This window comes from Paralichthys olivaceus, chromosome 19 (genome assembly GCF_024713975.1).
Source record: "Paralichthys olivaceus isolate ysfri-2021 chromosome 19, ASM2471397v2, whole genome shotgun sequence".
Classification (NCBI taxonomy): domain Eukaryota; kingdom Metazoa; phylum Chordata; class Actinopteri; order Pleuronectiformes; family Paralichthyidae; genus Paralichthys; species Paralichthys olivaceus.
In genome coordinates, this window is record NC_091111.1 from 12598136 (window position 1) to 12621820 (window position 23685).

The 23685-nt window shown below is 44.7% G+C and overlaps 1 protein-coding gene across 10 annotated transcripts in view; it reads right to left on the reverse strand.

The window, feature by feature from the left end:
* The window catches only part of sash1a (SAM and SH3 domain containing 1a), a 214274-nt gene that overhangs the window by 17840 nt on the left and 172749 nt on the right, over nucleotides 1–23685 (reverse strand). For 8 of the 10 annotated variants that reach the window (XM_069515468.1, XM_069515463.1, XM_069515465.1 and 5 more), the window contains exons 2-8: nucleotides 20088–20216; nucleotides 11356–11406; nucleotides 11204–11253; nucleotides 5468–5508; nucleotides 5144–5233; nucleotides 4942–5054; nucleotides 3607–3705 (exon numbers count right to left, since the gene is read on the reverse strand). In XM_069515468.1, coding sequence (XP_069371569.1) covers nucleotides 3607–3705; nucleotides 4942–5054; nucleotides 5144–5233; nucleotides 5468–5508; nucleotides 11204–11253; nucleotides 11356–11406; nucleotides 20088–20216 — 573 coding nt within the window. The remainder of the gene's footprint in view (nucleotides 1–3606; nucleotides 3706–4941; nucleotides 5055–5143; nucleotides 5234–5467; nucleotides 5509–11203; nucleotides 11254–11355; nucleotides 11407–20087; nucleotides 20217–23685) is intronic. The other 2 variants (XM_069515466.1, XM_069515469.1) reach the window with 1 other exon arrangement.

Sequence of the window (23685 nt, forward strand, 5' to 3'; positions counted from 1 at the left end):
AAATGGATATAGCTGAATGACACAGTGAATCAGGATCACAGTGAATGATCTCTTTGGTGAAATGTTTCCTTCAGAGACAGTTTACTCCAGAGTAAATGAGAGGACAGTGATCGTATGTTATGGTGTCAGCAGCTTCTTTTTTTGTCTTTCCTCACTTGACGGCCACTGCATTTAAACTCTCTCTGCAGTGGAAGTGGAGTGGAAACAAGAATGATTAATGAGTTTCATCAATCTCTCACACACACACACACAAACTCCACAAGTCCAAGCCCACCATGCATGAACGCGCACAAGCACAGAAACTCCTCTGTACGTCTGTTCCTGCCACGGCCTCGATGCGATGATGGCGACGAGCTGAGCTGAGCTTTGGCAGAAACCACTGTCATTATAATGGTGCTCAAACAACTTAATTTGGCCCTATTTGCTATTGGTTTCCACAGCAACGCAGCTTCTCCGGTCACACGCCGCCAGCTCCACAGTCAAGGTTGACTGCATTGCTTGCAGAGGGACACATGCGCACACATACACAACCCCTAGACGGATCAGGTCTTCGGGGGCTTAGCTCTCCGTCTGATAAAACCCAGTCTTCTCCTGCAGCTCTGACGCTAACAAGAAAGAAACTGCTTTCTAGCTGTTGCCCAGTTCAGACCACAGCTCTGGCTCGAAGGCTGCTGACACACAGTACGGATGATGTTAACAACCGTGGCTCGGCTGAAGCAAACAAATCTGACATTGTCCGCAAATACTTGATGGCACCCATGACCTTTTGGTTCCTGCAGGCGCGTGAGTGTTGGAGAACCTGACTAATCATCGGAAAGTCGGAAAAGGAAACGACACATTAATCTGTGTGGCATCGTGCAATGTCCGTTCTATCTCAAACTACTTTTGAGAACTATAAAGAAACCGTGTCTCATACATCACTTTGTCATGACTCGGATACATGAGGACAACAACTGTCCCCATGGTTTTCTTTCTATTCTGTGTGTGGCGGAGGGAGAAAAGCAACAGGAGATGTTAAAGAGGTGACAATGACTTATACGTTCTAAACCACCCCTCGGGAACAACATCCAAGGGAACAACCACATAAACACGGAAAAAGAGAGGCAGGAAGAAACCCAAACAAATGAGGTCATGAATCAAACAGGCTGAAAGGCTACAATCTAAAACAAGGTCAACGCAACAATTCCAACGGCATAATTATCATTTGACTACACAAATTACTTTTAGGACAGTTCCCACAACCGCACAAGATGCACTAAAAGTTAGACAACTATAAACCAACTTAATTAAATGCACAACTAACTTTTTCTGCACTTACCACCTCAGTTAAGACCTGTGTTCAAAAGCAACAGGTCCAAGTAGATCCGCAGTGTCTCTAATCACATTCTCATGCAAGCACGATCCACAATAATGCCCGTGGCCCTGTGCACATGCTGGCAGGCAGAGCTGCAGCCCCCTACTGAATTCAGCTCAGAGGAATGAGGGGCTGCTTTGGACAAGCCGTGCCGCCAGCAGAGAAAAGGCGTGTTGTGTGCGGAGAACAATCCGAGCATTTGAGCCCCTGTGACCCTGCCTTGGCCCCCACATCGCTAATGGCCAGTCCTGGAATGTGGGCTCCGATCGACAGGCTGAAGAAAGACAGCACGAGAACAAGGGCACAGAGCAGCCAAAGAATTGTATATTGCAAAAGTGTCAGCTGCACATATGCACTGTATATTCACGTCTGCTTATAGAGTACAGATGCTGTTACTATTTGAATTTGGGTATGACCTAATTCTATTCATCAGAGGGGAGAGGGGGCAGCGTGTGACACCAATAGAGGCCCCTGCAGAGAAGAAATATTTCCTGTAGTGGCCAATTTTGGAACTCAGGGCAAAAGGGAAACACAGATTCCCCCCCTCTTTTCTGGCTCTAGGGGTGAGTGCAAAGTCTTTATCTTCTCTCTCTCTCCCCTGTTTCCTTTCTGCCTCCAGCACTAGCGTTTGTTCACAGCCTCCAGAGCCAAGCTGTGTGTTCCTCTGCACAATACTCCTTCAGTGACTCTTCATCCTCTCCCCTGTCTGCAAAACTCTAAGTTTTAATCAATCTTCCTCCCACAGGAAGTGAGCTGCTGACAGTAGAGGGGTGACGCGAGGGTTAAGAGATTGATAGAATGATCATAAGCCATTTTCAGACATGTCCTCCGGAGAAACTTGGGAGAATTGTGTCCGGACTTTCTGCGCAGTTTCCCTTTTACACATGCTCAACTCAGCAGGAGATTATATGAGCTCTAATTAACCTATTTTCAAATGGAGGGAAATGGTTCCCACTTAAAAAGGTGTCATCGACTTAAAAGAAACTGCAACTCTGAAAATGTAACCCAGGCTAGGATCAAGAATCAGACATGTGTCTGAAGGCTTCAAGGTCAAACCTCCATTTACTTTAACATTCATTCTGATGAAAGCAGTGTATGAGAGTAAATGTAATTTCTTTTAGAACATACCAGAGCTTTTCAGGCTGGAAATCAGGAGCAGGTTTCGAAGTAGCAGTGATACACATGTGCAAGGGTTTCATTTTCAGAGAACGTGGAATTTTTTGTGTTTGGATAAACTCATTTCCTGTAAAAGTGGGTCAATGTTTGAGCCTGTGTGACAGAACGCTTATTCCCATATGATTCCGTACAGTGCAGAACTAATCAAAAGCCCTTATGACCACTATCGAGTCCTGAATCTGCATCGGAGCTGGCCTATATTTTAAAAAGGAAAAACAAACAGCGTCAACATATGCACACACACCGAAAAAACATGAGATCAAACAGGACGTGATTGTCTGAGCTCCAGCTCCACATCTCACAGCATCTGTTACAGGACCAGCGCCACAATAAAAGAAAAACACTTTTTCTTTTTAGATGGCGACTGTGGAGATTTTCTGTCCAAGGATCACAGCTGACAAAACCAACGGCAACAAACTAACGACTGGACTTCTTCTGACTCTCTCTACGCTCTGGATATGCACCTGAGCTCAAACTCCAAACGACAGTTTTCTGTCACTACAGCAGCCAATAACATTTCAGATGACGTGCACGACAGGACTGACCTGAGAAATGAAATACTGACGTGGACTCACGACAAAATTGCATACATTGCATTACGAGTGGAAGATGCATGAGCTGAGGGAAGTAATGGGCCAAGATTCACAGCGGTAACACCCAGAGTACGAGGACATATACGACATGGTGGAGAGAATGTATATCTAAAGGTGGATATTTTGTAGATTGGCCAGTGAATAAAGAGCAGAGAGAGAAGAGGAGATAAAAAGGAAGAAGAGAGGGAGGGAAGATAAAAGTAGAGTCACAGTGGTTTCTTTAATGGCATGTGGATCATATTCAAAGTCTGGACATCGAGGCAGGAAATGGTTCTTGATATTTGAACACACACACACACACACACACACACACACACACACAACAATGGCTGTTCTCCACAACTTCCTCGGCTGAAAAATCAAACTGACAGGTGAGACTGCTCGAGGTGAGAGTGTTTACGAGAGGCAGAGTAAAGGGGACAGGTGTCGGGGGTTTCAGGGTGTCAGATAGGGTAATGGGGTGGGTAGGGGGGGTGTACTTACGTTGCAGTTTGAGGACTGGTTTAGATTGGGTGCAGGTCCGTCAGTGCACTCTGCAGCGTCAGTACTGCAGGACTGTTTGCTGCGCTCATACTCCTTCAGCTACGTGGAGAAGAAGAGTTTAGAGAGGCAGAGGAACAGGTCGGGGGGGAAGGGGGACCACCCACTCTCACCCTGCGTGCACGTACCAACACAGTACTGTTTGTACACAGACGGGCAAGCACACACGGAGACAACAAGGGAGCCTCACTGATGTAGTGGTAAATAAAAGGTCTTTACTGTGGCCAGAATGTAAGTTCAACAATATCACTATAGTCTTTTTTATGTCATATTCATATCAGTTTTATTTGTATCACACCAACTATCATATTTAATCTTTTCAAGGCACTTTATATTGACTTTTGTCTCAAAGACTTATGTTTGCCCTACTGAGCAGACATAAATCCTACTTGATCTGAAAGGAGAAGTGAATATTATTGGGTTTGTACTCCACCATACCCATGGACACACGCTACATATCACTGTATTGACTATGAAATGAAACTCAATGTGATGATATTGATCAGTGATACAGAGAAGCACGACAAATAGCTAACCACAAAGGCTGATCATTGATTGGTTTGACTGAGTGTCAATCGCTAGAGAGAGAAGCTGAAACCAAAAGCCATTGGTTGAAAGAAAATAATAATACTGGAAAACGAAAGAAATTTAAAATCTGCCTTGTGGAGAATCATCCAGCTGCTGGACGGTCAGACTGCCCATGAGCAAGGCATTAGAAAAGCTGATTGACAGGAAGGAAGGAGAGGAGATGAAGAAATAAAGACAAAAGAAGATCAACAGAAACTGATTGAGATTCAGAAAGATAAGAAAGAAAATTTTAAAGAAAAGCCAAATAATTATCCACCACGTCAACCTAGAGAAAAACCACAATGCACCAGTGCATTACCCCAACAGATGGAGCTATGGAGTTATTCAACCCCACCAGTAAGAACTGATCAACACACCCACACAAACTCAGAGAGCCCACACCCCATAATCCCCAGTGTGTGTGTGTGTGTGTGTGTGTGTGTGTGTGTGTGTGTGTGTGTGTGTGTGTGCATATGTGTAAAAATGACAATTCATGTTAAAAATGCAGGGCGGTGTAGGGGTTAGTAAAAGTGAGTCATTTTAGTAAGCCAGTTCTAAATGGTGGGAGAATGGAGCAGAAGGAGGGAAAAGGCAGGAGAGTAATCCAGGAGGAGGTGAAGGGATCTGGGGGTGTTGAGCGGAGGAGGAGTAGGGAGCCGGTATGTGGGAGGAAGGTGCAACAGAGGCAGGAGGGTGGTGGCGCTTTCCTACCCGAGCTAGGGCTTCTTCTACGGTGATCATCTTCTCTTTCACCATCATCATCAGCTGGATCCGCTCTTCGTCACTCATGGTGATCTCGCTGGCCACGTAGCCGATGTCTTCTCCTGATGGAGGCAGAGAGTGAAGAGCTGAAGGTCAAGTATGACACGATGTCTATTCATGGAGGGGATCTGTAAAAGTGTGCCACACAAACCTTTGGACGTCTGTCGCATGACAGGTTTATGCTGAGACTTGCGGAAGTTCTGCCAAAAAGATTTGTTCTTCTTCTTGTTGTCCCATTTACCTAAAGGGAAGGAAGCATCGGTCACATAGAGAAAACACAGAGCTAAAACACAATGACAAGAAAGATCATTACATTTATATTAAGCATGTTACATTTTGTGTTAAACTGCATCTGCATTGATCACATTTCTTGCAAATATGAAGAATGACCATCACAAACATGTTTAATCTCTCCCCAAGAACCAATAAATGATTTATTGTGGACATAATAAGAAAGGAGGAGATCTCAGTTTACCTCCAGATCCATCTTCAGAGCTGGACTTGTGCAGCGGCATTCTGTACAAAAAGAGGATAAGAAAGAAAGACAGGGTTGAGAAAAATTCTAATTTAAATTCATGTGCTCACATCTTATCATAAAGCCCAGTGTCTCTGTTTCATGTACAGCACGAGCAAAAGTGAATTGTACAGTTCGTCTTTTTACCACTGGGGGTCAGTGGTGGTACTTTAGTGAGAGCGAACCAGGCTCCTGAGGCTTGAGAGGGAGAGGAGAGGAACGAGAGGAGAGGAATGAAAGAGAGGAGAGGAACAAGAGGAGAGGAGGGAAGAGGAGAGGAGGACTGTGTTAATACATAGTGTTTAAGGATCTGTGAAGAAAAGAGTAAGGTCAACATGATGAAGACAAAGAGTGGTCAGTCATGTGAGGATGGAAAGTATGGAACTGAGGATGAGAAGAACAGAAGGGGGGGGGGGGGGGGGGGGGGGGGGGAAGAGGGACAGAGAGCAGGGAGAGGAAAAAAACCACAGGGCAGACTCAGCCTGTTTGTGTTTCCACTTCCCTCCACAGGATAGACAGTCACGAGGAAGACGGAGAGAGAAGAGGGAGAGAGGGCATCCGAGAGAAAGAGATGGAAAATAACTGGGGAGAATAAATCTCTGACATGTCCACACACCTTCTCAAATAACCAGAACAAACGAGAGGACAGGAACAATTCGAAAAAGCTCCTTATGCCACATGAACCTCCCCCACCTCTGATCAGACAGTCGTGTATCAGCAGCCTCACCCAATTTTCAAGTCTTGCAGTCTGACTCTGCTTTGATCTGCTGCCGATGAGAAACCACATCATCTAAAAGCCGTTCTTCTTCATGCATTAAAAAAAAAAAAGAATGGGAGGGGGATCTGCTCGGCGGTTCATGTTCAGGCGAAGCTGCTGAAAAGTTCACAGAGGAGACTTTGTGTTCCGATTGGGTATAAGTGGGCTGAGTGAGAGGGTGAAGAGGAAGTGAAGCTTCAGGACGGATTATGTCTGTGGATGACGCCCTACAGGTGTGTTTTTGTCTGTGTGTGTGACAGTGAGCGGCAGCAGCGGCACGCTGATCTTTTTCATCCTTTCAATTAAAAGGAGAATACACCATAGGGGGAAAGGGGAGAGATCAGAGGAGCAAATTTGTCTTTAGAGACGTGTTAAGTAAATCTCGATTTGGCAGATGTTTTGAATGACTATCGTACACGGGAGTAAAGCTGCACCGTGAAGTGTGTGATGGGTTCGAAAGAAGATGCTCACCTCCCTCTCCAGTGGCAGTGTGTGTGTGTGTGTGTGTGTGTGTGGATATATATACTGTACGTGTGCATATGTGCTCATATGTTCATTCCAAAGCAGCCGCCGCCTCTCGGTGCAATGGGAAATCTTCTCGTAGCTTAAAGCCCCGGCTGCCATGGCAACATAATGAGATGCTAATTGAATGGAGGCCTGTATGATTTGTCCCTCTGCTCATCCACCCCCCCACCCCCTTCTCTCTTAGATAGGCTAGGGCCAAAGCTAATGCTAACAGAACTCACTCAATAGAAGCTTTTCAGTTGCAGCACTGCTTCCTCCCCTCCTCCTCCACGGTCTATAAATTAACCTCCCACATGCACTCACACACACACACACACACGCACACACACACACACATCTGCACGCTCGCACATTTTTAAAGAGTCTGAATGCGTTTCAAAGAGCGGGTCGTCCAGGCATTGTGCGGCGAGGCATCTTAATTGGTTTAACCTTAAATCTTTGGCTTGCCTTTCTTTTTGGATTCCACTCCTTGCATTGAGTGTTCCACATTTAACTGCTCTTATCTCATTAGCATAAGCTAGCTACTCTATTCAAAGCCTATTATAACATACAGTGTCTTAACGCTGGCCGATTCTGTGCAGTGTAGGTGAAAGTTGCCTTCCTTGATTCCTCTGCACTTTGAAAATATACATGCTGGAGGAGAACGAGAGTCTGGACTGAATCAAACATGGTTAAAAGCTCCTGAAAGTGAGAATGATACGTCTGACAGTGCGTTTTACGTGAGTGGGATGTAAAGCATTAGTCATTTTCACAATGATAAACTAGGAGTAGTGTTTATTCTTGAGAATGATGATTCACAACTGCAGAGATGCTGACAGTAATCATTTGGAAAATATGCAGAAGTATAAAGAAACACAGATCTAATAGTAACAAAGAATGACAATGAATAAGTGACAATTAAGAAGAATTCCCAATTTCCATGACCGCCAGTTTGCGGTCTTCTATGGTCATTGTAAATGTTGCTGCACATCTGGAACACATGGACCCATATGGGTGCAGCCCAAAATCTGTGACCGCTCTGAATGTATGTGTCAACTGCCCAAGCTCCAGGTTCAATACATCCATCTACTGGAATGGAATGGAACTTGTTACAAGGAATCATGGGGGACCCTCATTTTAGTATTAACAGAATCATGGATATGTATGTGTGACCAGAACCAGTATGCAGCTCTCAGCGGACACGGAGGGCAGATCGTATGGTCAACCCTTGACGTAGACACTTATGAATCACAGGTTTGAGACCACTCCTATCCTGTGCGACCAAGCTTCTGTCCAGGACTACTGATAAACCAGCACGTAGCATGTTAGCACGTGGTGGCAGTTTTTTTCCGCGCTCAGCAAAAATCACAACAATGCACACATGAACGGTGACTGTGTGTTTTTCGTGTGGGTGCGAGGCCGGGCCACCTGGACAGAGTCATCTCCAGGGCTCTCGTCCAGACAATGAGAGGCAGCGACCCTGTGCAACAGTGCCGGTTGTCTCAGGAAGAGCAGAGGGACGACCTTCTAAAGGGTCATGGAAGAGGTTGGAGGTCACAGGGAAGGGGAAGACAGAAGGTCATGTGGTGGGAAAAACCAAACCCACAGAATGCACAATTGAAAAAAGTATATTTCAGTGCATTGTAAGTGTGTGAATATTTACACTGGCGAGCTTCTGTCTCTGTAGCAAATAGCAGCTCCATGAATGTGCTGCAATACTCAACCGCAAGAGAATAAATACGCTGACAAGCTACTTTAGTTTCCCAGCATGCTAATGTTGTTCTATTCTTCACATGGCACGGCTTACGTTTCCATCTGATTATTAGTTGCATAAGCTTAGATTCTACATCCAGTCGCACAAATGCTTCTCTTACGAACCCTGTCAAAGTCGAGTAACAACTGTGTCTCGCTTCTGTGCACACGTACGCTTTTCATCAAGTTCCATTTACCTCCGCTGTTAACGTCACTGATAAGCATGAGGTCCCCACTCTGCAACAATGCCCACTAATCAATCACCTTCCAAAACAGGAAGTCTCTAGCCTTAAACCTCCAGCCCTGTGGGACTGCTCCGTCATCATCGCTTGCATACCGGGGATTGTGGGAGCTGTGCCCGCCTCCCGCCGACAAACCAACATGGAGACATGCAGACGCGAGGGTGGCACAGCCCAGAGCTGAAATCTGGATAATCGCCTCTGGGTGCTTTTGTCCCGTGGAGAGGTGATGATGTGGGTATCCGTGTCTGTGCGTGTGAGCGTTTATGCATTGTGCGGCTGCGAGGAATATGTCTGAGGGAGGGGAACGAAGGAGGGGGGGTTGTCTATCAGTCTGCCTGCGCATGATAAATCACTCTACCTGGAACCCATTCACCACAGTGGAAAGTGGACAATAGGCTGTGAAATGGAGTGCAGAACATGGGGTGAGTGCGAGGACTGGCAGTGAAGGATGGATTACGAAAAAGAAAGAAAGGTCCTGAGGGGCGGGACGGAGGAGACTTTGTCCTCGAGCATGAAAACTTTAAAAATGAGGTTAATTAGATAAAGATGATACAGATACCCTATGCTCACTCTAGAGATGGGGCCTCGTAAGAAGAGAGACAGAAACGCAGGAGAGAAGAGTCAAAGTGACAGAGGTGAAGAGGGGGGTAAATGTCGAGTTAGATTGGCTGAAGACTCGTGGCAGAAAAAGTCTGTATACTTTTGAGAAAGGGGAGAAAAAAAGAGTAGAGTACAGTCGCAGGCTCTTTCTGGGCCTCAGAAGAGAGACGTCATTCGAAAAATCTGACATCTGGTTCCCATCATCCACAGCATTTGTCTGCGCGACATATACAGCCATAGGAGAAGAGATCACGGCTGTGGTATGCGCTTCGTCTGCTGCACGTGGTCGTCACATGAACATGACAATTCCACTGCGGGGGTCACGCGAAGGTGACGGACCAGAACAAATGCAGAAAATGAAGAAAGATTGAGATAAGATTTATTTCCACTTTGGCCCTGGCGAACATGTGATCGGGGTTCCACCAGGGCTCCCATTTCCACTAATCACCGCAAATGGGCAATGCTGGTTCTGTCTTTAAAACTCCAGTCGTCATCTGGCTGTGAGCAAACAATTTAATTTTCTTGACCTTTTCTTACACAAATCAAGCAAACCCAGCAACTAAAAAGCGTCCAAACATGTGTGACTGCAATGAATTCAATTCTGCGTTTACAGAGCTCTACTGCAGACCAAGGATTGTTTAAAATGTGTTGAACAGTTCATAACGGTGATCTCATTGTGGGCAAATGATGGAAGAGATTCTACACACACAAAATGTGCAGAAAAGTGAGCACACACATACTTTGTGTTACAGGAACCAGTGAAAAGGAACCCCACCCATGACCAGCTCCATCCTGCTCTTTCATTCATGCTTCTCTGCTGTAATCATCTGGCGATCACCCTCTCCGACTCCCTCTCCCCCCCCGACTGGACACAAAGGCAGGAAGGAAGCGTGGACGGCCAGAGACAAGAGGACAGCTGCTGGACTTAGCAGGTCGGCCAGAGGAAGCGGTCGGTGGTTTTTCTTCAAGAGAGGAAGTCTAAAGGACCGACTGCTGGTCGTGTTTGTAGTATCTCTAAATGTTGGGAGTTCATTTCCAGCAAATTTTCTTCTTAACATTCATATGATGCTGTTTCATCCATTTCATCATTGCTGTTTCTCTTACAAACGATTGCAGCAGTGCATAAATGAAAAGGATCGAGGAGGGAGGTGTGCAATGCATTACTAAGTAGTTGTTTGGGGAGGAAACCTTAAAGCAAAAATTTGAGATAATGAAGCTAACTCGCTAATGATTTAACATCATATCTTCATACATGAGTTGTATTGATGTTCTCATGGAACAATTAAAAGCAAATTACCAAAATTATCCAAATTGTGATTACAGTGAATGTATACAGTTAATTTGATGTATTTCTAAGTTAAATTCCCTCTTATTCTGTTTATATATTAATTCTCCCAACGTCTTAACAATATATTAAAACAAAACGCTCTGTCTGAGAATATCTGCATTTTCATTTATGTTTAAGGTCAGTCAAAGCTGTGCCGATTGCTCCCCCACACATCACCACACTCATCTGTGAGCTCAGAGGTTTCCACCTGAGGAGGCGACCTTTGCACCCACTGGGCGACCTTTTGTACAAGCTGTCACATACGAGATCTATCAGTGTCCTGAGCTGCATCTGGATGTGCGTGCGTTTCCATTTGGCCCTCTCCATCTTTAGGTGCAGACGTACAGACAGGCGAAGTGCGATGCATGAGGCATGTAAACGATTTGATGAGATCCAGACACGGACTGTCTTGCACATTGTTTTGACATGGAACAGACACACGTTTCAATCCACACACATTTCATGCTTCCACACTGGCTACGATCACTTGTTACAGTAATGACACATAAACGTACTTTCTGTCTGTTTCGGGAGTTGACACCTCACTGCTGAATCCTAATGATTCCTGAGGACAGAGAGAAGAAGACAGATGTTAGACTGACATTTTTAACCAAAGCATGTGTACAACTCTGCAAAAGTGTTTTGTGAACTTAACGTCTATGCCTACCTGGATCTCATTACGGAGCTGCAGAGACGTGCTGCTCGAGTCCTGTTTCTCCTGAAAAAAATGTCAGGAGAGAGAAAAGAAGGTCGGGTGTCAGAGTCACATAATAACACAGGAACATGAAAAGCAAGGACAAAACAGAGAGGTCTAGAAAGGTTAAACAGGTGCAAAGAAGTGCAAGTGGAGAGGAAAGGTCAGTTGACTATAGAAACAGTGGAGGCTGTGTTTGACAATGCCCTCATGTGGGAAAGACATTCTTCAAGTTCATGTAGACACACCTGCATGTCATGACAACAAACATGAGCACATATGTGTGTGTGTGTGTGTGTGTGTGTGTGTGTGTATGTGCGCCCTTCCACAGAAAAATGACAAGTCAAGTCTTGCTTTGGTATCGGAAGCTGCAAGACTTGTTTTAATTGTTATAGAATGCAGATGGGCGGGGTGCAGCCGCGTGAAGCGTGACAAAAGCACCCACTTAACCAAAAATTCTGGAGCGTGATTACAATGGCGCTGGTGTGCACCTCCCTCAACACGAGGTAACACCAGCTGGTCTACATCACATCTTTAAACCACAACACACCTCATCTGACTAAATGGGGAAAGTGGTATATCCAGAACTGTGCTGTAGAAAAACTATGGAAAATAACAAGTCATGACGCCTGATGAAGGCTGTTTTCACCGTTACAAGGCAGTATGTCTAAAGCAGGTGTCCACATCATGGCACATCCAGATACAGATGTACCTGAAACTAAATGCTTCTGCAGACAGACGAGAGGAGAATCACAACATGTCTGCAACTTAGATTTCAACCTGCATCATGTGATCAGTCAAAGCCAATGAGGAGCTCTGAGGGACTGCTCGACCGCAGAATCACTTGGTGGTGTGCTTTTGAACGCCCGTGGAGGAGGTTACCTAACTCCTTGTGCTTGTGTCTTATACAGTGTGCTTTGAAAGCACCATGGAAACAGATGGGTTCAGCACATTGCTTAAGGGAAGAGACCAGATTTTCATGTATCTGTGACTTTCAGATTTCCATTATGTCAGCGTTGTTCATTTCTTCTTTCCCCCTCACTACACAATGAGAAATATGTGACTACTCTTTGTATGAATATTTGCTTCTGACGTTTGTGATTAAGGGTCAAGGCTGTGGTATTGTTGAGATTCACAAAAGAGAAGAGAAAACAACCAACAAGTTCCTGATTTCACTTTCTGTCTGACTGTAAATGTTTTAATGGAAAAATCTTAAGATGCATTTGTTGATCTCTACATTGATGTGACATTAGTGATGGCTGCAAGACCCAGAGGAAGCAAATTGACGAACGCTACCTTCTGAAAAACATTCAATGGGAGTTTTTGCTGCTGCCACGAAGCAAAAGATAAATGGAATCTGGAGTTTCCTCAAATGAAAAGCAGGAATAGGAAATTTGTAATGAATGATAAATATGCATCATCCTCTTGCTCTGCTCACCCAAGTAATAGTTTGTAAGATGACAATCACAGGAAGCTGAATGCATGATTCCTTCTTCACATCATGCTTCCTTCTAATCAGAGTGACCTTTACGTTTAACCTTATTTTTCTTCTTTGGCTGAGCTTTCAGGAAGGGAGCACGATCCTCCCACACCCTCACACACTAAGCATGAGTAATACTTTAAGGACTTTGTCAGGAGTGACATACCCTCCTTTAAGAGCTCTTGAAGAGCCTGGAGCCTGCGGGTCAATGAGTGGAGGAACTGAAGTGCTGAGGTGGCTAAAAGCCTCAAAATTAGCTTGAACCCTCCACTTATCACAGCAGTAATCACCTGAAGACAGAGTGTGAAGGTGTTAGCGAGACAGACTGGCTGACTTTAATGTTAACTTCCGCAATGCAAGTCCTCCTAGTTAATTTGTCTGTTCATCTATTTGTCTGTTACAGCGATCATGCAGACAGACGCATAGGTCCGGAAGTTGTTTTTGGGGGTGGGGGAGTAAATCAGGCCATGTCGGAAGAGCCCAAAAGAACCTGTCCATCCTCGGGAATACAGGGATTCCCATAAGTCAGAGAGCAGGTACCTGTCTAAGGTCATAAAAGCTTAAACCAACAGGCATACAGCAGTGCGGTGTTTGTTCTCATCACATTGCACAGCCTGTGCACAAGGAAAATCTGGGACAGGCCGGTGCGCCTTTTGTTTTGCAGAGGCAGAGCTTATGTGAGACAGATATATATCCTTTAAAGAGGCCCAGCTTTGGCAGTCGTCTCTGTTCAAACAACTGCATTGTGCCGAATATTGTGGGTGTGCTAGGAAAAATGGCACATAAAGAAGGAGAGGCACAATGAGCAACATGTGTGCCCGCATGCTCATGCACAGTCGTGGATACTTTCACAGAGGTAGGGGCAGTTCTGCTATCACATCCTCTTTGATGCCGTCTGTGGACAGACCTGTCGGTGGGTGACGACTGGCACGATGTCAACTGGTTGTTAAAATTATTTTTAAAACTGTTAAATCAACACCTGGAAAAACAACACCACACATCCATACACGGACCTGTGCCAAACATGCCACCAAAGACAGGCACCCAAACTAAGGAGCACCTACACACACAGCTCACCACCACTTCCACAGACAGAGCCTCAGAGAGACCGATACAAAGCAGCCCTCTGTTCCTCCCACTCCTCCTCAGCTTCCCCTTCTCCGACATGGTAAGAGCCAGCGAGATGGTGAATAAAGACAAGGGGAAGATCAGTGAAAAACAAACAAGCCCTACATCCCGTTTGCCTTACACTGCAGATCTGTGGGGTGAACTTGTCACGGAGAGGAAATTTGTGTAAAAGCTTCCCAAGGTAAACATGGGAACATTCTCTCAGAGTTGTGCATTGCTGACTGAGAGGCAGACGAGAATGGTGGAGAACTTGCCACAGTTTCTGAAAGAGAATATCTGATCAATGCATATATTTTGGGGAGGGGGGTGTGTGTGAAAACCTCAGTTCTCACACTCCCAGAGGGAGTATGCTATCCTTCACATGAACTTACAAGCATCAGCTTGAGATACTGCCCTAGTTACCCTAAATTGGCATGTATGCATGTGCATGTGCTTTTTCTCCAGATGTCCAAAGGGTTTGTTTGTGCACAATTTTCACTGTGTAGATGCGTGCAAGTGCGATGCTAATGCACAACTCCGGATTGTTTAAGCGTGACTGAATTGAGTTAAAATAAAAGGGAGAAGTCAGTAAGGGAGCGCGGGAGAGAGAACGCTCCGGCTAATGAGGATCACGATGTGGGCTGACAGGGAAACTGAACGGCCCAACAAACACACACACACACACACACACACACACACACACACACACACACACACACACACACACACACACACACACACACACACACACACACACACACACACACACACACGGGAAAGTGACTGTAAGTCTAATCACTGCATTGCTCTCCATCATTAACCCAGAAACTACAGCTAAACTCTGTTTTGCTGCTACAGGAGCAGATTCTGTTAATGAGAGGGAAAGGATGGAAATACACATGAGTGCTGAATAGCAGCAGTTTGGTCCAAACACGACTGCAGGGCCCACCACAGACATGAGTTCCCACAGCAAAGCTACTGCCAACCTCAGAGAAAAACGTAGGTATGTATGCGGCAAAACTAGAGTCCAGGTGGCTTAGTGGATTTATGCCAACTGGAATGGTTAAATAAAACTGGGTGGGCGAGTTTTGCTAGGTGGGACTGCACATGGTGAGGGACGGGCACCAGCTGGAATGCCTGAAAAAGACGTTAGGGGTGGAACCGGTAGGCCACGGTGTAATCCTGCAGAACTGGCTCATTTGGATCGACACGCATTCGCTTATGAATGCACGCACATGCAAAACAGGGAAATTCATTATCTCAGTGGGCAGCGTAAACCTGTCTGTGTGTGTCATGTCTGAGCTGCTCCATAAATTAATCTATGAGGGACAGAAAACTACCAGTCACACCAGAAGTTTAGAGAGTGTGTGCATGTGTGTGTGCATTCTTGCAGCACAGCGGGCCTGCGTGCCAGTGCGGAGCATTCCTGGTTCTTGTGGATCATTATTGTTTTGGTATTTCAAGACAAATACCAAACTTATTACAAATTCCAATGACAGCCGGGATCCAAATACAGACTAATAAATCATACAGTACAATTACAAATATACCACTTGCTTTCCACAAGGGTTATTCCAATAATGTCGCTATGCACACATCGCTTGAAAGTAATCTTTTAGCAACACACCCTGCTGTCTGAGCATGTTGACTTGCGACATTTCTAAGCAAAACCCTGAAGAATGGGAAGAATAAATAATCAGCAGAATTCACAACTTAGCTTGTCTTTCTTCTGCACTGTAGTTTTAACCCAGCTGAACTGACCCACTTTGACAGGAGAGCTTTCATGCAGGCGTCAGCACATCAACCACACACTGTTCCTCACCTCGTGGCAAAACAAAACACGAGTCTTTACTTGAGTCTTGACCCCCGACTGTCGAGCTACTCAGCTAGAAAACCATAACAGAGCATTCCGGAGGGGAGCGCTGACACCAGCTGAGGCTGTTCTCCCTCTGAAGTGTTTCAATTATGAAGTCAACAGTGACTGAGGGATTTTGGGGGATTAATCTTCACAGCCTGTTTATTGCCCGCAATCTTAAAATGACCCCGAAGGACATTTACAGCGATAATGCTGCGATGTCTCATTATGATTCACAGCATGTAGAAATGTGTTAAATTGATCCTCTTACAAGCACAAATTCCAAAATGATGCATATCTTTATTGAAATGTACTTTATCTGTTAAATCACAGTGGTTTGAGAGAGACGATAACATCTAGTTTGATGTATTCCCCCCTCGGCCATTCACAATTATCCACCAACCAGTCACTACATGTCTTCAGATCACTGCACATCCTTCCTCTGGCTTCTGAGTCCATTTGGAAGGCTGGGGCATGACCCAAGAAAGAACCTATCTAATTTTGTCCAGATCAGGCTGCGGATCCAGGAAAATGTTTTCAATTCAAACATTTTTGTTGATTTCTCATCCAATGATTCATGCATTTTGATGAAAAAAGTCCTGCATGTTTAGGGCACTGATCATAAGTGTGTGCGAATTAGTGCAGATCCAAATAAAAATCCGGATATAGTGAATTAAAAATGTTGGGAACGCTTGAGTCTGGCAGAGGAGGTGTCTTTATAGAAATAATAGAATAGAAAAGCTTTAAAATTTTGCCTGAACTGATAAACCTATTCCAAATTATAAGATTTACTAGTATGAGGAGCACAGATAGCACAAAAGTATTTTCTATGAAAGACACGTGGCGACAGAAAGTTCCTGAAAGGCTCAACATTAAGAGGAAGTTGGAATAAACTTATAAAGTCTGTAATTATGTGTGGAAATCAAATTATATGCTTGTAAACAGACTCACGTCATGCTTGATGGTTTGTAATTTGTTAAATAGATAGAAGAAACTAGGATTATACACCTATTTATACAAATTATATTGACAGCAATCACACCATCAATTGTCCAAAAGATAAACCAGCTCAAAGGATGAACTGGAATTTCATAGCTCAGGGCTTAATGGTAATCTTTACTCTTTGGAGTGACCCTTCACTGATCTGTCACTTGAATCAACATGTTTTGTTGAAGTTGCTGAACTCGTTGCTCCTTTTCAATACTTCCTGTCACTTCCAACAATAAGCCGTGTACATCACCAATTCAGCATGGCAGCGAGAGCCATCCCAATGCTTGTTGTCCATAGAAGCGCTGGGAAACTGCGCATGGCAGCGCTAATCCATATGGTCACATTCCCAAAGAGGAGGATGTTGGTTTAACCCCTAATGTCCCTGCTTCACATAAAACCAACAAGAAGATGTAGAGAAATAACCGATCTGAAACCAAACAGGAAGCGGGCACACCGATAGTCATCTCTTAGAGAGCCTCTATCATCGGCTACTGATAGAGAGCTTCACATTCAACCACAGCAGAGTCGGACAAGTGAGAGGTTGACCACGAGCTAGCAGAAGTGTTGTGCAATGGGAAAATACATTGTTTTACTTTCACAAAGTTTTAATAAACCCACTTGCTGACCTGAGAAGATTTTGGAGAACAGAAAGTTTAAAAAGCGCTCTTCTCCTTTATTTTTGGGGCTACCACTCTGACCAAAGCTTGTGGGAGTTCTCCATAAACAAACTACCAAATGTGATTGTCAGCATGCAAAGTTAAGTCCTTCATATAAGTCATCAAACGTGAACCTTGCCCTTCTCTCGTATGTGTTTGACCTTGTCCTGTGACCTCCTGTTTCTTAACCTCTGCCTCTTCTTAACATTTGAGTGCGAACCCAGAAAAGGTCAAAGTTAGGCTGAACTTTGCTCTCAAACTCGTAAGTCTACTGACCAGAGATCATCTGGATTAACTGGGAATGACCAATTCCCCCCCCAAAAAAGTCAAGAGCTGTGAAAGGATTAAGCTGCTCTGTCAACAACAGAAAAGATGTGACCTATCATTTTTTTTATACAGACCCAAAAAAATACAAAGACCGGAGAGGGAGTTGTTCTTGCGGAGGCCTGATTGCTCCACCACCATCCTGTACCCTTTAAAAGTGACAGGTCTCTCCCTAAAGGCCACGTCCCTCGGGAGGGCCACTTGCTTCACGTCTCCCCGTTAACGTGGCTTCTCAGACATTCTGACTTTCTCGTACCATTTGCTTTCGGCCCCCGGAGAGGCAGCTGCATGACATTGCCTTGCAGCCACAGATTTCTGGACACACTTTACAAGCTGCAGTGGTCATTCGCTGCTCTTTCTGACTGGGGTGTTCATTCCGCTGTGAGCCTCTTGTGCTCTGCTCATCTCTCTCTTCGTCTCCTCCGGTATATAAATCACTTTTTTTTAAATCTAGTTTTACAGATACTGTGCCACAGCCTTTGAGACCATGACGACGTCGAGTCTGGTGGAAAAATAAAAAAATCAACGATTTTGCACAACTCAGGAGATTTGGTAGTGAAAAAGGCTGCAAAAGCTAAATTTAGAGAAGGTACTGGACCAAAATGCAAGGCAAAGTTCACTCAATACAGCGTGGGTTGATGCTGCGCTTCTGAGAGCTCTCAGTAAGGTGTTGTCTGACCTATATTCCTTCCTTCATGTCTTTTTCCACCTCTCCTCCTTTCTGTTGGTGCCAAACTTTGCAGAGTGGCGGGACAGCTGCAGGCTCTCACTCCTCCTCTTCATTCCCCTCATCCTCCTCCCTTCGTCTTCCTCTGTTCACATCCTTATCCTCCTCCTATGTGCTGGGCTTCAGGCTCAGGGCCCACTCAGCTCTTTTTCTCTCTTCTTCTACGCAGCCTGCAAAAATCTGTCCCAATTGCTTCCTCTTCACCTGTTTTATCTCCTCGGGACGAGACCTTCCCGAAGTTTTCAACCAGAGATATTCCATATTGTAACTGGAAAGCTCACGTGATGGGGACAAAGAAAAGATCGAAGTCTGCAGCCACACAGATAAAATGTTTAACCTATGATTGAACGTAAAAATCCATCTACCTGGCCCTCTCCCTGCGAGCTGTGAGAACAGGATGTCTGTCGTCTGCAGTCATTAAAGGAAAGGGCAAAATAAATCAGCTATCGACCCGAGCTATACCTGTCAGCCCAACCAAAACCATATGGCCTGTCTTCAAGTGCAGGAGGCCTCCGGCTAAACTGGAAGAGCAGTAATGACAGACAGAAATAAAGAAACTATTTGAACTCAGGCTAAAAAAAGAAAACCTGAGGTAACATGATATCAATTTGAGCTCAGTCTGTGGAGGAAGTGTCGTGATTGTGTCAAGTGACTGTGTTATATTTGTAACATCTAACTTCCTTATTTTATTTAAGTTCAACAATAGATTTTGAAGATGACTTAAGCTGTAGCGTCAATGGGAAAAGGATTGTGAAGAGGCTATTTGTTTGTATTTATTTGTTTTCTAAGGCTTCAAACAACTTCAACTCCATGAATAAATCATATGAAGTTAGCATAGCACTCAGCACTCGCTCTGGTTTTGCATGTGGGCCTTCTGTGGCGGCACCAGCAGCATTCCTTCTAACGTTTGCCTGCAGCTTGGCAACCAGAGGGGTGCCCCACTACCCTACATCCTTATGAAAAGGACCTAAAACTCCCCCATGATGAGCCTCCACAACAACACCGCGTTCACATCCGGAGAAGCCGTTCTGCCTTTGGTGAAAGTCTTAAAAAGGTCCAGTGTGTAGGATTCAGGGACAAGACCTTTACATTCAAATTGAGAGTGGGCCCTTTTCCTTTCAGTCTAACATGTTGCAATTTCATATTTCCCAGAATTGGAACTCTAAACAGACCTTTTCTTGTTTTCATGTTACCAGAAGACAATCATGGGTTCTCCTGCACACTACTAAGGGGAGGGTGAGGTGAGGGGTTTGCAGTTGGCTGCGATCTGCACCCGCACCACTGCATGCAACCGAAATCCTTCATACTGAACCTTTAAACCTTAGCACACATTCATATTCCCTCTGTTGCTATTTGTCTGTGCCAGGTTGTTGGTTAAGTATGTGGAAATTACACGGTGCTCTAAAAGAGGGTTTTTAGGGTCATTATTAACGGATTTGCAAAAAAATGCTTGAAGCAATCTGTGGGCCTGTGGGCTGAGGAGAGAGGGAGAAAGGCTGTTGTTGTTGTTGTTGTAGTGTGTGTGTGTGTGTGTGTGTGTGTGAGTGTGTGCGTGTGTGCATTTACCATGTCGAGCTCTTGGGAAACTCGTCGTTTGCGCAGCTCCTCCATACGATCGTTGACGTCACTGAAGCAGGTGTTGTAGTACTCAGAGTACTCCTGTGCAAGGTCATCTATGTTGCCCAGAGAACCATCCTGGAGAGAGGAAGAGACGGGAAACGTTCAGCCAGGGAACGACAACGACAACATCCTCAGAAAGTTCAGCTCGAATTCGACAAGATAAAAGATGTTGATGCAAAATCTCCATTTGGAACAGTGAATCACGACAAAACAAAATAAAAAATCTGCACCACAGAGATGGAAAAAGCCAGATCAAGTTAGAAATGTCAGTGACAAACATGTTTTTTGCTGTCACTCACAAATAATGTCTTTGTTTTCTCAAAATATATTATTTTAATTTAGTTAATGTTGTGGAAAAATCTTTGATGTGACTTTATCTGTCCACTGCGACAAAATGACAAAAGCAAAGCCTGACAAAAAAACATACGTTTGGAGGCATGTGTTGTTCCCACTCCCCAATCTGTTCATATGTTCCACACAAATAGAAAAACCTAAAAATACTCCTCAATAAAAGGTCTGTGTATTTTGAACATATACTGATCGTTATCAGCCGCCTCATTCTGCGAGTGTCTTTGGCAAAGCGTGGTTTGTTTTGTGGTTTTGTCTACGCAGAGGCTCATATCAGAGATGCCCTTTACCTCCTTAGACGTTCCACCAAACTCCAAAGCAAACACACTCTTCCGGGTTGCTGCAGTTTAGATCAGCACAGTTCCTGTCTTTGTCTGAAAATTTGTGTTTCAGGGAGGAAACTGTGCAACACACAGTAGTGGGTCCTCTAACAGAGTACACTTAGAGTATAATGCTGGAGGATCGGCCTCTAGGTCACCCCTGGAACATTAATAGTGTCATGACTTCAGACCTGGCTCCTATGGAAACGAGTCAGCAAATACAAACTGTCTGCCCTCGTTTCACGGAGCAGAATTATTGTTAGTTAGTTGGGATCAGTTCCTTTTACATCAGACTTGGTTCAACTTTAGATACATGAAAAAAACATCTTTGATTTGATTTTTTCACCACTGCAGTTATCTGGCCAGGGAAAAGGACGGAAAAATGATGTGATTCCTTCAGACTTTGTGAAGGCTGTCTAGTCGAGTCTTACGTGTGAAGTGACAGAAGACAGACTCCGATGTCTTGCCTCAGTTGAAATGTAGGCCATTCTGGCAGCGATGGCCGACCTCTGAATATTCATCAGTGTTGATCTAATCTGTGCCAGGCAGACAGCTAGCATTGAGTCACTGTGCAGGGTCCGAACAGTCTCTCTCAGTCTCTGTCTTTCTCAACCGGACCCCCTATCTGGGTGCCAGGCCACAGATGAATGGATCACTGTGTGTGTTAGTGAGTGACACACACACACACACACACACACACACACACACACACACACACACACACACACACACACACACACACACACACACACACACACACACACACACACACACACACACACACACACACACACACAGGGCCTTCTTCAGAGATCTGTGTCTAGTCCGAGACAACATGAATTAGCATGCGCACGCATGCGTGCATGCAGGGGATTTCGAAAACATCAGACCAAAACAAACTGAAGCAAGCCAGGCCGATACACTCCGGCTCAGTGGAGTTATGAAACTGTGATTATTAACTGTGGGATGAACATCACCAGTAAACACACATGCTCCGTCTCAGAAGTCCACATGAGCTGGCTGAGTTCCGTCCTCCCACGGATTTCTTTAGAAATCTTGCTCAGACCAGACATATGGTTTGAGATGACCGTGATTCCCAGTGGGAACACTTTGTTTGCAGACACATGCTTTCTCCGACATTCCTCACATTGTCTGAGAGCACACTCTGATTACAAAATACAAGCTGTTTTAATCACCATAAACATGCCACGACCCTGCTGACATCCAGAAGATAAGATTCAACCCTGTCCTGAGATTACACCAGCTCTTGCTAGCAGCTCTCATGTGAGTTAACAGTGATAGATATGTTGGGATGTATCAGCAGAATTAATAAATCAACCTTCCTTCCTGCCCAGGCTCCCAGAGGGATCATTCAATGTTAACCTCAGCTGTCGACAGGTAAAACCACAAGTGTTTCGCTGTCTTCAGATAGATGTTGTGTCTGTGACTGCATTCGTGAACGTGAGCGCAAACATTCATGTGTGTGCGTAGATGACTGAGATTCCTCCAATTCTCAAGTGACATTAGCTCATGGGGGAGAACAACACAGCTGACCCTCCAACCCCTCCTACTCCACCACCACCTTGTAAAGTGATCCTCCTCATCTTATGTACATTCACTGTGAGACAGCACGTGAAATACACAGTGCAAATGCTTCTGAGAGACAGCAGGGAAAGGGTTTAAAAAAAAAAAGTGAAAGTAAAGTGAAAGATTGCTGAGGATGCTGGAACGACGGTGCATGTCAACAGCGGCTTTTAGTCCACATTTTCGAGGGATTCTGTCAACGTGGGAGTGAAGGTGGAAGAGTGAGCAGGGATCTGACAGAGGTCCACACATCCAGTTCAGAAATGTGGGCGGGGGTGGGGGGAGTGGACAAGGGATGATTTGTGGGGCTAGAGACTGCAGCAGCTGTGAGGTGAGAGAAGGACAAAACATCTGGAGGCTGAGAAAAGATTGGGAAGAGTGATTCAGTGCACAATATTAAATCCACCATGGTTTAATTGACCTAAAATCCATATAGGCTGGAGTTTGTAGCCTTTAAATACACTGTCGCTCTATAAATACCCCTTTAAATCCACTTTACTAAGAAAAAGAAGCAGAATTACAAAGCATCTGGTTGCATGGAGGTCTGTGATGGAAACTAACACTGGTGCAGCTGATGTAACAGTTACTCCACCCTGGATGTGAGCGAGGCCAACTCCCCATTTGGACTGGAACAATAGCAACAATGGTGATTCCAATACACAACACCCATGCAAGAATGTGCAAGGTTTGTGTGTATTTACAATAAAGAGTGCACATGAAGATGGATACTCCCAATGTGCAGCTGAAATGTGTCGGACCTCGGTGAAGAAAACTTCGTCACTTCTGTGAGAAACAGAGAAACTGTTACAGGCTGATGCTGAAGGAGACACTTGTGATATGAGCGACTCGTCATCGCTTTCAGTTGGTGGCTGCTGGTATCGATTACTATTTCAGGAAAAGTGATTTATACAGCACTGATCCAAGATTGCCTCAGAGGAGTGGAGATGGTTCACAGCCATGTAAGAATTAAAATAAAGTTAATCCTCCATCTCCTCTCAACAGATATCATCACCTTTAGTAATGCAATGTACATGCTAACATAAGGCGGTGTAGCTGCCCATGTGAGGATGGAAAAAGCATGAAGGCCCAAAGCCTTTGCTGACTTTGCATGACATCAATTATCATGACATTCTTGTCTCTACAGACATATTGAGTCAATATTAAGTTGCATCAATTTATCTAAGAGGAAATGCTGTGCAACAAGTTTAAACATCCATATGTTGTGCTTCTAAAGTAAATGCATAAGTTATTCATCAACATATTCAGGCTTTTGTACTCACAAATATACTTTA